At 57.6% G+C, this 15,756-nt stretch overlaps 1 protein-coding gene across 1 annotated transcript; it reads right to left on the reverse strand.

The window, feature by feature from the left end:
• Positions 1–1,692: 1,692 nt before the first annotated feature.
• On the reverse strand, positions 1,693–7,894 carry LOC102946266 (adenosine receptor A1). The gene is made up of 2 exons (XM_007069074.3): positions 7,708–7,894; positions 1,693–3,042 (listed from the first exon to the last, which is right to left on the reverse strand). The coding sequence occupies exons 1-2, from the start codon at positions 7,892–7,894 to the stop codon at positions 1,892–1,894; spliced, it is 1,338 nt and encodes a 445-aa protein (XP_007069136.3). The 3' UTR covers positions 1,693–1,891.
• Between the last annotated feature and the right edge of the window lie 7,862 nt (positions 7,895–15,756).

The raw sequence follows: 15,756 nt of genomic DNA on the forward strand, positions 1-15,756 counted from the left end.
ACTAGGCTCCCCTCCCCGAACTCTGGTATCCACCCAGATCTGGGGGGGAGGCAACTGGGTCCCCACAGCCTGGCCACCCCCCCAAGCTGTGCGGATGGGGGTCTGTGAGCCCAGGGGTCTCTGCCGACTGGGGTCAGCCGTGCCTAATGCAGCTGTGGTGCCACAGCGCCCCCTGGTGGGAAACAGCAGCACTGCAGGCATGCCATGGGGCAGGGTGAGGGGGCGTCCCTGGTGCACCAAAATGAATACACGGCCCAGCACCGCCCCACGCGTGGGCGCATTCACACGCACAGCCCGGCACTGCCCCACGCCCCATACCCTCCCCTCCCCGCAACCCCCTGAAGTACAGAGCAGCAGTGAATTCAGCAGGGAGATGCCTTTAATGAGATGATCCAGGAACAGGCTGGAGCCGCTGCCTGGCCCGAGGGTCCCGCCGGGCTGGCACAGAGGAGAGCTGAAAGGCTGAACCAACCTAGCTGCAGATAGCTGCTTGCTGGAGCCCTGGGAGGAGAAATTCCACCCCCTGGCCCCTCGGCCTCGCCTGCATCACCTGGCAAACCCAGATGGCCTGGCGCTGCTGCTTCCCTCGCTGCTTTTCTCCCGCGGGGGGCCAAGGACACAGGCTGGGCCAGTTCCCTCTTGGGTTCTCCTGCGCTGGCCTGAGGGCGTGGGGTGGGGATGGGGGTGGCCACCGCTTTGGGGAACCAACCCCATCCAAACCCAGAAGGAAAGAAGAAACCTGGGGGGGTGGGGGGGGCATCGCTACAGGGCGTGGGCTTTGCAAAACGTATGTGGCTGTCTCTGGGAGAGAGGTTCAGGGGTCAGATCTGGGGGGGGGGGGGGGGGGGGGCTGGGAGTTAGGACTCCTGGATTCTGTTCCCAGCTCTGGGAGGGGAGTGGGGTCTAGTGGGTTAGAGGAGGGTGGCTGGGAGCCAGGACTCCTGGGTTCTAGCCCTGGCTTTGAGCGGGGAGTGAGGTCTAGTGCATGGGCAGCATGTGACTCCCACATTTGGGGAGGCTGGGCATGAGCATAGGATACTCCCTAAAAGTGTGGGGGGGGGCGACCGGATCATGACCCTGCCCCCTGCTGCGCCCCGAGGCCCACCCCCACTCGGCCTCCTCCCCCTGAGGCTCCACCCCAGGCCCTGCTCCTGCTTGGCCCCCTCCCCCGAGGACCCTCCACCCCGGGGTGGAGGATCCTTGGGGGAAGAGGCGGAGTGAGGGCGGGACCTTGGGGGGAAGAGGCTGAGTGGGGGCGGGGCCTCAGGCGGAGCATGGGAGCCCTTTCGGGGGCAGCACTCTAAAGGGGGTGGGCCGACGCGCCTCCAGAGGGAGGGGCACTGCGTCCTGTTTAGGGGAGGCTTAGCCCCCCTGGCCTCTTATACCTGCCACCCGTGGTCTAGTGTCGGGGTTCTCAAACTTCATTGCACCGCGACCCCCTTCTGACAACAAAAATTGCTTCACGACCCCGGGAGAGGGGACCGAAGCCTGAGCCCGCCCGAGCCCACCTGCCCCAGGGGGCCAAAGCGAAAGCTCAAGGGCTTTAGCCCCAGGCAGGGGGCCTGCAACCTGCATCCTGCAGCCCTCGGGCTTTGGCTTCGGCCCCGGGCCCCAGCAAGTCTAAGCCAGCCCTGGCGACCCCATCCAAGGCATGGGTCATGATCCACAGTTTGAGAACTGCTGGTCTAGTGGGTTAAAGTGAAGGGACTGAGAGCCAGGACTCCTGGGTTCTTCTCCCATCTGTCCTGTCCCTAGCCCGGGGGGCCGCAGGGTGGGGGGGTCCTACTCCCCCTAGGGAGCAGTGACAGTCTTAGCTCAGCGGTGACCCTCTAGGTATGAAAGAGGCTCCGGGAGTCCCAGGGGGGCCAATCCCGTGGGCCACCAACCCACGTCACTTCCCTGGTAGGGGGCTGTTGTGGCTGGCCAGCTCCAGCCTGTTGGACGGCGTGAGTCCGGAGGCGGAGAACTTGCTTGGGGCGGAGCCGGGCAGGGGGTGCCATGTGCAGGGGAAGGTGGCCGTGAAGGCCTGGCGGAAGGAGCGCATGCGGAAGACGTACACCACGGGGTTGATGGCAGAGTTGGCGTGGGACAGGACTATGGTCGCCAGCACCAGCGGGCTGGGGATGGGGCAGCCAGGGCAGACGAGCTGGAGGGTGTTGATGACGTGGAGGGGCAGCCAGCAGAAGGCGAAGCAGAAGAGGATGATGAAGAGCGAGGTGGCCAGCCGCAGCTCCTTGTGCAGGACGCGGCGGCGCCGGGCCTGCCGGCTCACCTCCACCTCCCGCTCGGCCACCTTGCGGATCTGCCGCTTGGCCTCCAGGAAGATATGGCCGTAGAGGACCAGCATGATGGCCAGCGGCACCAGCATGCAGGCCACGAACTTGAAATAGACCTCGAAGGTGTCCTCGATGAAGGCGTTGAATTTGCACTGGCTGTCGGGCGGGAAGGGTTTATGCCAGCCCATGAGGGGCAGCGTCCCAATGAAGGTGGCCAGCACCCAGCTGCTCAGGATGACCAGGAGCGAGTTCTGGGGGCTCATGAGGGATGGGTACTGGAAGGGCTTGAGGATGGAGATGTACCGCTCCACTGCAATGGCCAGCAGGCCGAAGACCGAGGCCTGCGTGAAGATCAGCAGGGTGCAGAGCATCAGCAAGCACAGAGTCGGCCGGCCCCGCGGCAGCCCCGCGTCCGCCATCTGGGCGCAGGGGATGGCCACGGCCCCCACCAGGATGTCGGCCGCGGCCAGCGAGACCAGGAAGTGGTTGGTCACCACGGCGCGCAGCTTCCTGTCCCGCAGGATGACAGTGCAAATGAAGAGGTTGCCCGCGACGGACAGCACCGCTGTGATGGTCTCCGTCAGGAAGTAGGGCACGTCCAGGCCGGGCAAGCTCCCGTTCGACGCCCCCGGGCAGGGCGGGGGGGCGGTGGGCGGGAAGGACGAGTTGGGGAAGGCGTTGGTGGCAGGTGGGGCTCTGGCCATGTTAATCCAGGTGCCTCGCTGGGCCGTCAGTGCTCCCCCGTCTCCACACTCCACCAGCGCGGCTGCACGGAGGGAAACCAGAGCTCAGCATATGCCCAACCCGCTACGGGGGTCGAATTCTGCTCTTCTATTTGGTGAGGGGGAAGCTGGGAGGGGGTCACTGGCCTGGGATCTGCAGGTCAGACCGGAGGATCTGGTGGGCCCCTGCGATCGGGGGGAGAGCCCCCGAGAATGCCCAATTCCCCTGCTCCTGAGGGCTAAGACATGGGGACCTGGCCCTGTTCTGTTGGAATCAGAGGGACACGGGATGTATCTCCCCGCCTCGTGTTAGTGGCTATCAAGGGGCCACATGCCCGTACACGCTAGGTATTTCCGTACATCCAGTGTCGTATCTTATACGGCCGCTACTTCCATTACCAGGGAGGGAGCAGTTCACCGAGGGCTGGGGTGGATTCTCCGTCCCTGGCACTTTTCTCAATCAAGGTGGGCTGTTTTTCAACAAGACCTGTTCTGGCTCAACGGGGAATTAATCCAGCGCCATCCTATGGCCTGAGTCATCCAGCGGGTCAGCCTAGATGGTCCCAATGGCCCCTCCTGGCCTTGGAATCTCTGGCCCAGGGAGAGGTTGGACCCAGGTGAAAGCACAAGGCAAGCTGGGGGGGGGCAGATTCCTGGTGTGCAAGGCGGGGGGGGGGGTGGTGGATTAAGGCATTAATCCCACGTGCAATGCCCATATGCCATGCTGTAAGAAAATATCTCCAGTTTGCTTTACAACTTTGAAAACGTTCTCTCTGAACTTGTGAACACAGCCACCGGAATCGTCTCCCACCCCACACCCCGCCTTCCCTTTCAGAGGGACTGTCGAAAGCAGATGGGCCATGGAGCGGGGTGGTCAGATGGGGTTAAAACAGCCCCGGGGGGGGGGGGGGGTGGCGGGACGGACAGGACTGCCCTGGGGGAGCCAAAGGCTAGGCTGATGGGGAAGGCAGCCACAGCTGGGGCCACGCCCCAGTCAGGCCACAGCTGGCCTTATAACAGAGACTGTGGGGCGTCTGCAGAGGGCAGAACCCTGAGGGAAGGAGCACTGGGCTCTGGGAGGGACATGGAGGCCTGAGGCAAGCGGGACACCGGCCTGCAGAGGGTGCTCTGAAAGCTGGAGAGCTAATTCCCAGGATGACCAGTGGGAGGCACTGCACTGGTGAGTCATGCCCTGCTGCAGGCCATCAAGGATCATTGCAATACAAAGGATTGGTTAATGGCCCTTTCCAGCACTTAAGAATTGCTATGTGCCAGGAAGCTCCATCTGTGAGCTTGGAAGCTGAAGGAAGGAAATCAAACAAAGCCAAAGGAATATTTTCTGTCTTTTTGGCTGGTTGAACTCCTAAGGAAGCTAGAGATTCCCTGGGGCTGCCCTGAAAGACCCCCTGAATTGACTGATGCATCTGCCATTTTGTTGCCCAGTCACCCAGTTCTGTGAGGTCCCTTTGTAACTCTTTGTGGTCTGCTTTGGACTTAACTAACTAGAGTCATTTTGTATCCTCTGCAAAATTTTGCCACCTCCCTGTTTACCCCTTTTTCCAGATCAAAGGAATATTGGCTCTGCTTAGTTTGCATTTAAGCAATAAACAAAGTAATCAAGCAGGAAGGGAAAGAAAGGGGAACAGGTGAGGAAACAGGTGAGGAAAAAGCAGCAGGGAACATCCTTCCTAATAGACGCTTTCTCTCCTGAATCTCAGCTGGAAAGGCTTTTTAAGAGGGTCACTGACACCCCCTCCCCCCCTCTGCTCTTTGCATTCATGGTATCTGAAGCAATAAGAAGCATTCTGGGGAGAAGGGGTCCTGACCTACGAAGTTTAGTCAGTAAAACTACTGAAAGCATCTGGTGAGAAATCTTTCAGTTGAATTTAGCAGAGTTTGTTAAATTAAGCATTGGTTGCATTTTATCTTTACTTTTCTTGTAACCATTTCTGGCTTTTATGCCTCATTACTTGTTCTCACTTCAAACCTCTCTTTGTAGTTAATAAACTTGTTTCTCTGTTTGATCTAATCCCATGTGTTTGAACTGAAGTGTCTGGGCAACTTCATTTGGGGTGGCAAGTTGCGTGCCTGTTATCTCTATTAAAGCAACAACAGACTTTGTATAATTTGCATTGTCCGGGGGGGACTAGGCAGTACAGGACAGACATTTCTGGGGGAAAATCTAATGCTGGGAGTGTGTTGGGGTCACCCAGCAAATTAACCAGGGCTGGTAAGAGCCAGGGTGTGACAACAGCAGAAGCACAGACATAGCTGGGAGTGACTTGCACGCTGGAGGTTCTTTGTGAGCAATCCAGGCTGGAGGGTATAGCAGCAAAGCAAGGTAAAGGGCACCTAGGTTAGAGGGCAGGGGTGACACAGCTACTCACTAATCTAGATTGTATCTTGTATGGCACAGCCCCCTTGCCAAGGGTGAGGGAGGCAGGCTAAAGCCTCGGTCGACAGCTCTCAGCCGAACCTAGCAGGCCGCTTGGCCCAGCCCCCCAAACAGACCTAATCTTTAAGCAGGCGGATACTTGCTTTAAGCACGTAGCAAGAACAGAACATTTGTGTGCAGACAAGACCTGAGTCTCTTCCCTCCAAGCTCTGCTCTGGCCAGGGCCGTCCCTATGCCCAGGGTGCTGGCTGATGGTCCCACGTGCCCCGAGCTCTGGCTGCCGCCCCATGCGCCCAGGGTCCTGGCTGCCAGTCCTGTGCAGCAGGGTCTCAGCTGTCGCCCAGGGTTCTGGCTGCAGCCCCGTGCGCTCGGGGTTTCCGGCACCAGCCAATCACACTGGCCTGAGGCACCCCCCCACCCAAAGTGTGGGGCCCGGAGCAGTCACCCCCATTTGCCATACCCAAGGAACAGCTTTGACTCAGCCACCAGCTCTGGTCAGGGTGGCGTTTCTGGCCTGGGATGTGCAGGAGATGAGGGTGGCTAATCCTGAAGGGCCCTGCTGGCTTTAGAATCTAGAGCCCAGGCCCATATCCTTGCAGATAAGACACCTAACACCCCCTCCGTCCCAAGACCTCTGGGGTTCTGTTCTGAACATTTCCCAGGGCCACGTGTGGCCCAAAGAGCCTGGGATTATACTGGGCAGAAGCAGACACGCTTCTTACATTTGAGGGTGAATTTAAGCCCAATGAAGGGGACTGGCAGCTCCTGCAATTTGCATCCCTCTAGTTATCAACAGCATAGGGCCAGCATAGAGCCTAAGGAAGCAGGTGTCCCTCCCAGTCGGGTAAATTTCAACACTGCTATATGCTTTCCATCTTTTTCTTTCACCTCTGTGATGAGATCATCTAGGCCTAGCGGATAGAGCACTGGGCTGGGGCTCAGGAGATGTGGCTTTTATTTCTGGCTCTGCCACTGGCCTGACAGGTGACTTTGGTCTTCCCTGGTCTGTGCCTCAGTTTCCCCATTTGTTAAGCACTTTGAGATCCAGTGATAAGAACTGGGAGTTATTACTGCTATGAGCCGAGTGAAACCTCACCATGGGTTAAGAGCAAAGTGATGCAGGAATGAATCCTCTATGTCAGAGACAGTCAAGGGGCCCGCGCAAGCCTCATAGAAACTAGCCCCATGTGGGCAGAGGGTTCAGCCAGGCATTGTGACCCAGTGGGGGTGAGTGAAGCGAGATCATGGAGAAATGGAGAGCAGACAAGGATGGAGAGGTGAGAGGCAAGAAAGCCAAGCAGGAGACTGTATGTGCAGCGTGGGCCTGGAAAAAGACACAGAGAGAACTCTGGGGTTGGCTAAAGAGGCTCGGGGGGTGGTGGGGTGGGGGGCTGTAAGCTAAGAGACTGCTCCTTTTGGTCTTCATGTCATCTGTATTCAGAGCCACAGGACTTCATACATTCTGGGGGTTGCGTCAAAGAAAATACCAGACTCCATCAATGTCTCCTCCTCTCTGGAACATCCCAGGGCCCTGGACTTTGGCTAGCCACTCGGGACAGAAAGGGGCAATAGTATTTAGTGTGCCTAGCGGGCCCAGTCCTCTGTCGTCTTGCCATTTCTATGGTCATTTGCACCTGTGCAAAGCCCTGCTAGATCACGTACAGGGGTATCATCCAGGACACAAGGTGGGGGACCGTCTAGTGGATAAGCAGAGCTCTAGAGAGCCAGATTCTGATGCCAATCTCGGCGTAAGCTCAGAGTCAGTCCATTGACTTTGTGTTGCTGCTGTGACAAAGTCATTGCACGTCTTGGGATATTCGGGGTTTCCCTGAAAGCCCCAGCTGCTGGAATCCAGGGGCGGCCAGAGGCTCTCAGCGTCAATTGTAAAAATAACGCCTGTTTCCAGCCCCTGTGTTTGCGGAGCGAAGCCCACAAATCCATTTTAAAATAATAATATTGCATTTTTTTTTTTAAGACGCCGTCAGGCTTTGGAGGACCCGACGCACGGGTTTGTGCCTTTTGAGGTGGCAGTCTTGTTGTTACTGCCCTGCAACAGATCAGAATAGGCCCCCAGCATTTCGGAGATCTGAAAGGCCGTCCACACAATGCTTCGGCTCCTGGGTGATTTTTTTTAATGGTAGCGTGAATCGCTCTAGCTTGGTATAAACCCCCTTTTAAAAGTGGGGTTGGCACACTAGTGGGTGAAGCACTGGCTGGAGACTCAGGATGCCTGGGTTCTGTGCCTGCCCCGCTGGGTGAACTTGGCCTGGCTCCCTCCCCCCACCCCTCTGGTCACTTAAAGGAGTAACTCCACCGGAGACCGTGGGAACAGGGCTCAGAATCTGGCTCAGCAGCCGGAGTGCTTCGGAGACGTGAGGGGCCGTTTCCAGTGAGGAGCAGGAAAGCCAGGTCAGAAGCAGGTTACTGATCACAGCCAAGGCGTGGGAAGATGGTTTTGATTTCCTCTGCAGCATGGGGCATCTGGGCAGATCTCTCCTCATCGGTCCCATCCCAGGGCAAGGACATCGGGGAGAACCCCGGTCTCTCCCGCTGTCTGCCTGCGGGGCACAACGGTTTTGCCTCCTGTTTTTGCCTAACCCAAGTTACCGGGCTGAGTACAGGGGTAGCTGGGTAAATGTAATAGCCTGGGGTACACAGGAGACCAAACGGGGCCAGCAGATCGCCCCGTCTTGCCACAAACTCTATGGATGTATGTTACAGCCATGAGCCGCAGTGGCAAAGGCGAAGGACTCACCTGTCGAGGCTGCATATCCATCTCTGCTCCCATCTGTCCAAAGGGCTCTCGTGCGGTCAGCTGGTGGCCGGCATGTCCCCAAGCCCCGTCTCGCCAGCAGCCAGCCGTCCCTGGCCCATCAGAGCCCAGCACAGCTCGGTCCGCCGCAGCCTCACACACCAGGTGTTTGCAAGGATTGGATCTGATAAGCAGCTGCGCCTATCAAGGCAGGTGCTTTCCACAGCGGGAGAGGGAACTGTGTGGACGAAGGAGGAGGGGATGTTTGTTGGTGGCGCTGAAGGGAAACAGACAGAGAGGCTGCTGGGCTGGGCAGGGGGGCCAAGGACGTTACCCCTCCCCCTTGATTCCTATTGATTCAGCATCCAACAGGGTTCAAAGATGCTCTTCATCAGGGTCATATGGGGGAGCAAAGTCCTTGGAGCATGTGACCCCCTGAATAAAGGTGTGACACACAGGAAGTGTAGCTACAGCCCCCCCTCCAGCCATGGAATTTAGGGGCAGGGGGTTTCCAGGGGTGACGGGGCATTCTCCCCTCCACCCTACAGTTTCCTCCATTGTTTCCTCCCCTTTGTCACTTCTCCTTCTCCCAGGGCCGCTGTCCTCCATGAGGGGCTGGACCCTGAGGAGATCTGGCTGCAATCTGGGGAGGGGACAGAACTCCCTCCCCAGGGGGAGGGCGGTGGAGCTTGCAGCTGAACCAGGGCTCAGGAGGGTGCACTCGATTCCCAGCTACACTGGGGCCACTTTTATCAGCAAGACTCAAAATCAAACGTGGACGGATGCAAGAGAGAGAACATTTGGCTGGTCAAACTAGTGTAGACCGGGCCTTGTACTGAAATAAGACTCCGCATTGCCTTGTGCTCCGGTTTAGCTAGAGCACACCTTAAATTAAACCAGGACAATTTCCCTGCGTAGACTCAACTTCACTTACCAGGCAACACTGATGAAAACCAGATTGAAAGTGATGGAGAGTGTCCACACACAAAGGGTGCGTCCACCCTAGGAGAAAAAGTGGGGATCTTACCACTGGGGAAAATAATATGAGGTAATTTCCTAATGTGGACCCAGCACTTTGTGGGGTTTGGGACCATTAGGGCAATTTCCTGGACAAACCATATTGAATGATGTTAAAAGGGGGGATATGATAGAGGTCTATAAAATCATGACTGGTGTGGAGAAAGTGAACAAGGAAGTGTTATTTACTCCTTCTCCTTCTAACACAAGAACCAGGGGTCATCAAATGAAATTAATAGGCAGCAGATTTAAAACCAACAGAAGGAAGTATTTCTTCACACAACGCACAGTCAACCTGTGGAACTCCTTGCCAGAGGATGTTGTGAAGGCCAAGACCATAACAGGGTTCAAAAAAGAACTAGATAAGTTCATGGAGGAAAGGTCCATCAATGGCTGTTAGTCAAGATGGACAGAGACAGTGTCCCTAACCCTGTTTGCCAGAAGCTGGGAAGGGGCGACAGGGGATGGATCACTGATGATGACCTGTTCTGTTCATTCCCTCTGGGGCACCTGGCATTGGTCACTGTTGGAAGACAGGATACTGGGCTAGATGGACCTTTGTTCTGACCTAGTATGGCCGTTCTTATGTTACGTTCTTACCCAGTTACATATTTTAGGGGTTCGTCAGATACAAATGCAAATGTGTATGGTGGGATTGCATGGAAAGTCTTTAGGATAGGGGTGGCCAAACTTTTTGGCCCGAGGGCCACAATGGGGTGCGAAACTGTATGGAGGGCCGGGTCGGGAAGGCTGTGCCTCCCCAAACAGCCTGGCCCCCGCCCCCATCCACCCCCTTCCACTTCCCGCCCCCTGACTGACCCCCTCAGAACCCCAACCCCCCCTGCTCCTTGTCCCCTGACTACCCCCTCCCAGGACCCCCCGCCCCAAACCGCCTCCCCCGGGACCCCATCCCCTCCACCCCCCCGTCCCCTGACTGCCCCCCCGACCCCTATCCACCCCCCCACCCCCTGACAGCCCCCCAGGACCCCACCCCCTATCTAACTCCCCCTGCTTCCTGTCCCCAGATTGCCCCATCCCCTATCCACCTCCCCACCCCCTGACAGCCCCCCCTGGGACTCCCACGCCCTATCCAACCCCCCTGTCCCCTGACTGCCCCCCCCGAACCTCTGCCCCATCCAACCGCCCCCTGCTCTCTGTCCCCTGACTGCCCCCTGGGACCCCCTACCCCTTATCCAACCCCACCCCCTTACCATGGTGCTCAGAGCAGCAGGAGCTCGTAGCCACGCCGCCCGACCGGAGCCGGGAGGCGGCACAGCGAGAGAGGGGCTGGGGACTAGCCTCCCTGGCCAGGATAGTCCCAGGGGGCCGGATGTGGCCCGCTGGCCATAGTTTGCCCACCTCTGCTTTAGGAGGAACACGGGATTCGTGCAGTCTCTGGAAAGCATTAGAGCTTCAAGGGACAATGCGGCAGAGAGGAATGCTCTTCTGGGAAGTGAAGTGGAAATTGGTGGCAGGAGGGGTTGCAAACCCCTATCTAAGGACTCAGCACATGAAGCATTGCCCGGTGCGGGGGACACACCTTTTGTCTGCTGATCCCCTGTGCCGTGAGGATTATTCAAAGCCGAAGGGTGGAAAGGAGTCACTGAGTTACTCATGAGGGGGCTTATTTGGAGTGGAAGCCTTGATCACTGGCCAGAGCCACTGGTGGTGTCAGGGCAGGAGGGGGGAAGGAAATCTCTGGTAAGCCTATCAGCATGTGGGTAGGTCCATTGATGGGTTTTAATATGTTTTCTCCGTAACGCTTTTACCTTAGGAATCAATGTGCTTGCTTAGAAAGGGCTGGGTGGTCCTCACTGGGGCAATTGCGCTGGTTACCGTCTCTGTGTAGACCAGTAAAGCGGGCTGCGTTAGGCAGGTGGGCCTGGAGAACTCACAGGTTGGGCAGGGCGCTGTGCAGCCGGGAGGAGAGAGAGAAACACGGGTCTCCACCCAGGAGAGGTGACAGCTGGGAAGCTGGGGGTCTAGAGTGGGGGGTGCGCTTGCTGGAGGGGGAGTACAGGTGCAGGTGCCCTGAACTGTGACTGTTTGTACTCGTGTTAGCAGGGCAGGGTAATGAGGGGAACGGGATTTATCTGGGCTTGCTGAGTCATGCTTACACATTTAGGAAGGTACGCCACATTAGCCACGATGCAGTCACCAAAGCATGCACCCTGAAGCCACCTGTTTAGTTCACCTGATGCAACCTCCCATCTTGAGCTAAACTGGCCTTGCCAGAGCGGGAGGATGGAGACGTGGGATGCTAGCGAGGGTCAGTGCCCTGCCATGCCGCAGATTTCCTGGGTGAATCACTTAGCCTGTCTGTGCCTCAGTTTCCCCATCTGTGCCTCAGTTTCCCCATCTGTGCAGGACCCTACCTCACAAGCGGATTGGTGAGGAGAAACACACCACAGATTGTGAGGTGCTGAAGAACCAGGCAAGAGTCTAAGGTATCCAGATGATTAGTGCGTCTGTCCCCTCAGCTGATATAAGAGTTTGCACCAGTTCAGTAACTGGTTTTAAAATACCAGTTAAACCGGTGCCTATTTCTTGGGCAGAAAGGAGGGCTTTGAATGGCATGAATCCCATTGATCCGCAGACAGGAAAAATCAGCAAATGGCTTTTTTTTCAAGACAGAGCCAACTGTTTACTCTGGCAAAGCCTCCCATAGCCCTCTTACTGGGTGCACGGCTGGTGAGCAATTTTCCAATCTCTCTTTGATCAAGGCCATTGTTAGCCGCTTTTATCAAGGAGATGCCTCATTAAACCTCATCAGCTCTAAAATGTTTAAGCGGCGTCAACTGAAAACTCCGGCCCTGAGTACACAGGCTAAATGAACAGGCTTGGGAGCAAGTGCGTGGCGTGGGGGTGAACCAGAGATTCGGGCCCAGCTCCTGATCCGGTCCTCATGCGGCTTGTAGCTCCCGTGGCTTCAGTGGCGTTACTCCGGATTTACACTGGCCTGGATGAGCTCAGTATCGGGCAGCTGTTGTTCCTTTTCTCCTGCCAGCTCTTTTCAGTTCTGAGAAACCTCCGACTGAGTTCTTAATGCCTCCCGTTACTAAATATGTATGTACTTAATAAAAATCATATACATTGGAGTTTAGGGGACATTTCCAAAGGGTGTTTAAAAATAACTCTTCTGGTTGCTGTTTGTACTGCGCTAGCCCCTAGAGGTGCCAGATTGGGGGTCGAGGCCCCGTTGTGCTAGGCCCTGTACAAACACATAATGAAAAGGTGATCCAATTTTGATGGCGCAACACCTGCTTACACCCGCTGGGGATCTGGCCTCATTGACAGCTGCTGCAGATCTGGCTTGTAAGGTAACACCCCCAGAAAGGAGGTCTAGGACAGGGGTTCTCAAACTTTTTTTTGCTGGGACCCTCTTTGAAAATATTTCAGGCTGTGATGACCCCCTCTCCACACCAGGCCAGCCTTACTTCTGCACTGCTGCTGCTGGAGGCGCTGCCGTCAGAGCCAGGGGCCACCACTCTTGCGACACCCCCCCCCCCAAATAGTCTCGTGATCCCCTTTTGAGTCAGGACCCCCAGTTTGAGAACCACTGGTCTGGACATCCCAAACTCTTGTGGCTGTTCAGGGGATTGGTTGAAGTGCCCCAAATCCCACTGCCATGTATTTTTCTCCCCATGAAAAACAACCATGAGGTTTCAGAGTAACAGCCGTGTTAGTCTGTATTCGCAAAAAGAAAAGGAGTACTCGTGGCACCTTAGAGACTAACCAATTTATTTGAGCATGAGCTTTCGTGAGCTACAGCTCACTTCATCAGTTGCAAACCAGATAAGCCTCAGCTCCCACAGCTGGGTGTTTTCCCATAACCTCAGCAACAGAGATGCATGAAAGAAGGAATTTGCAATCTCTTTCCCCGCCTCCCTCCTTTAGATATATCCGTATCCCAGAGGCGCTGGTCCCGACTCCACAGTTCAGGTTGAGCTTTCAGAAATTTCTAGTTTCACAGGAGCTTTAAATCTTTATTTTGTACTGATCTCACTGAAATGGTAAAAAAACTCCCACAAACACAGCCTGTCAAAGGCAGCGAACCGGAGAAATGACAGGCTGGAAGGAATCTGGTCCAGGCGCCTGCGCTGAGGCTGGACCAAGTGGAGCGCAGTTTGGATGCACCTGGGGGCTTGATGAAAAACAAACTGATGCAGAGAGAATAATAAAGGTTTGTTTCGGCCCTGTGAAATGAAATGGTTTTTTAAAATGAAATGGAAAGATGTGTTTCGTTTAGCAATTTTAGCTAACTTACAAGTAAGGGGGAGAAACACCCAAACTGAAAACCTGAAAAAATTAGTTTCAGGTTGAACGAAAATGGGGCTTTTTTTGTTTGTTTCAGGGACAAAGATGGAGGGAAAAACCTGTTTAAGTGCAACATGAACTGATATGTTCCCCAGATGTTTTGGTTTGGTCCCTACTTTACTCATGCTACCACCAGCCCTACGACTTCAAAGATCAGGAGTCAGAGACAAAAAAAAAAATCACAAGATTTTTTTCAAGACTAATCTCTGGTGCTTGGGCCTGTCAGTCCATCGCTGGACCTCCCCTCACCACCACCCCGGTGCTGCCAACTGCCAGAAACGCAGCGGGTGATGCCAGCCTGGCCCCACTGCAGGGGCAGCTGCCTGACGGCGGGGAGCTTCCAGCTTCTCCCCACAGCCCCAAATTCCAACAAATTAGTTTTGTGTTGTCGTCCCCCCAGCCCCACATCCGTCCTCCCCCCAGCCCAGCAATTAATTACATCCCCCCAAAGCCCCATATCAATTCTCCCCCACCCCGCACAGCTGCTTTTCCTGCAGCTCATGGGTTAGTCAACCCGCACATCAGGCCTGGTGTTGCAAGGAAGGAGAGGGGAGCGGAAGTGCCCTGAGCAGCTGAACGCTTCCTATCCCCCCAACCCCAAAACCCCTCTTGGCTCCTTGTGGGGGCAAGAAAAGAGCTATGCCTGCCTCATGCAACAGCTCCAGCTCCCTCTCCTGCCCCCCAGCCTCTGTCCCAATTCCCTCTCCTGTCCCGAGCCTCTGCCCCATCCCCCTCTCCTGCCCTGCCCCCCAGACTCTACCCCAACCCCCTCTCCTGCTCCCCGTCCCGGCCCCAGCCCCCTCTCCTGCCTCCCAGCCTCTGTCCCAATTCCCTCTCCTGTCCCGAGCCTCTGCCCCATCCCCCTCTCCTGCCCTGCCCCCCAGACTCTGCCCCAACCCCCTCTCCTGTCCCCGTCCCGGCCCCAGCCCCCTCTCCTGCCCCCCAGCCTCTGTCCCAATTCCCTCTCCTGTCCCGAGCCTCTGCCCCATCCCCCTCTCCTGCCCTGCCCCCCAGACTCTACCCCAACCCCCTCTCCTGCTCCCCATCCCGGCCCCAGCCCCCTCTCCTGCCTCCCAGCCTCTGTCCCAATTCCCTCTCCTGTCCCGAGCCTCTGCCCCATCCCCCTCTCCTGCCCTGCCCCAACCCCCTCTCCTGTCCCCCGTCCTGGCCCCAGCCCCCTCTTCTGCCCCCCAGCCTCTGTCCCAATTCCCTCTCCTGTCCCGAGCCTCTGCCCCATCCCCCTCTCCTGCCCTGCCCCCCAGACTCTACCCCAACCCCCTCTCCTGCCCCCCGTCCTGGCCCCAGGCCCCCTCCTGCCCCCCAGGCTCTGCCCCAACCCCCTCTCCTGCCCCCCCCCGTCCTGGCCCCAGCCGCCTCTCCTGCCCCCAAGCCCTAGCCCAACCCCCCAGCCTCTGTCCCAATTCCCTCTCCTGTCCCGAGTCTCTGCCCCATCCCCCTCTCCTGCCCTGCCCCCCAGACTCTACCCCAACCCCCTCTCCTGTCCCCGTCCCGGCCCCAGCCCCCTCTCCTGCCCCCCAGCCTCTGTCCCAATTCCCTCTCCTGTCCCGAGCCTCTGCCCCATCCCCCTCTCCTGCCCTGCCCCCCAGACTCTACCCCAACCCCCTCTCCTGCCCCCCGTCCCGGCCCCAGCCCCCTCTCCTGCCTCCCAGCCTCTGTCCCAACCCCCTCTCCTGCCCCCCCCGTCCTGGCCCCAGCCGCCTCTCCTGCCCCCAAGCCCTAGCCCAACCCCCCAGCCTCTGTCCCAATTCCCTCTCCTGTCCCGAGTCTCTGCCCCATCCCCCTCTCCTGCCCTGCCCCCCAGACTCTACCCCAACCCCCTCTCCTGTCCCCCGTCCCGGCCCCAGCCCCCTCTCCTGCCCCCCAGCCTCTGTCCCAATTCCCTCTCCTGTCCCGAGTCTCTGCCCCATCCCCCTCTCCTGCCCTGCCCCCAGACTCTACCCCAACCCCCTCTCCTGTCCCCGTCCCGGCCCCAGCCCCCTCTCCTGCCTCCCAGCCTCTGTCCCAACCCCCTCTCCTGCCCCCCCCCGTCCTGGCCCCAGCCGCCTCTCCTGCCCCCAAGCCCTAGCCCAACCCCCCCAGCCTCTGTCCCAATTCCCTCTCCTGTCCCGAGTCTCTGCCCCATCCCCCTCTCCTGCCCTGCCCCCCAGACTCTACCCCAACCCCTCTCCTGTCCCCCGTCCCGGCCCCAGCCCCCCTCTCCTGCCCCCCAGCCTCTGTCCCAATTCCCTCTCCTGTCCCGAGCCTCTGCCCCATCCC

The sequence above is a fragment of the Chelonia mydas genome, chromosome 23 (assembly GCF_015237465.2).
Source record: "Chelonia mydas isolate rCheMyd1 chromosome 23, rCheMyd1.pri.v2, whole genome shotgun sequence".
Classification (NCBI taxonomy): Eukaryota; Metazoa; Chordata; order Testudines; family Cheloniidae; genus Chelonia; species Chelonia mydas.

Bases quoted from the DNA above. Each gene is read 5' to 3' on its own strand.
- LOC102946266 (XM_007069074.3), bottom strand. From the start codon at position 7,894: ATGAGGAGAGATCTGCCCAGATGCCCCATGCTGCAGAGGAAATCAAAA. The intron at 3,043-7,707 runs GTGGAGTTACTC...CCCTCCGTGCAG, and splicing joins CCCTGTTCCCACGGTCTCCG to CCGCGCTGGTGGAGTGTGGA.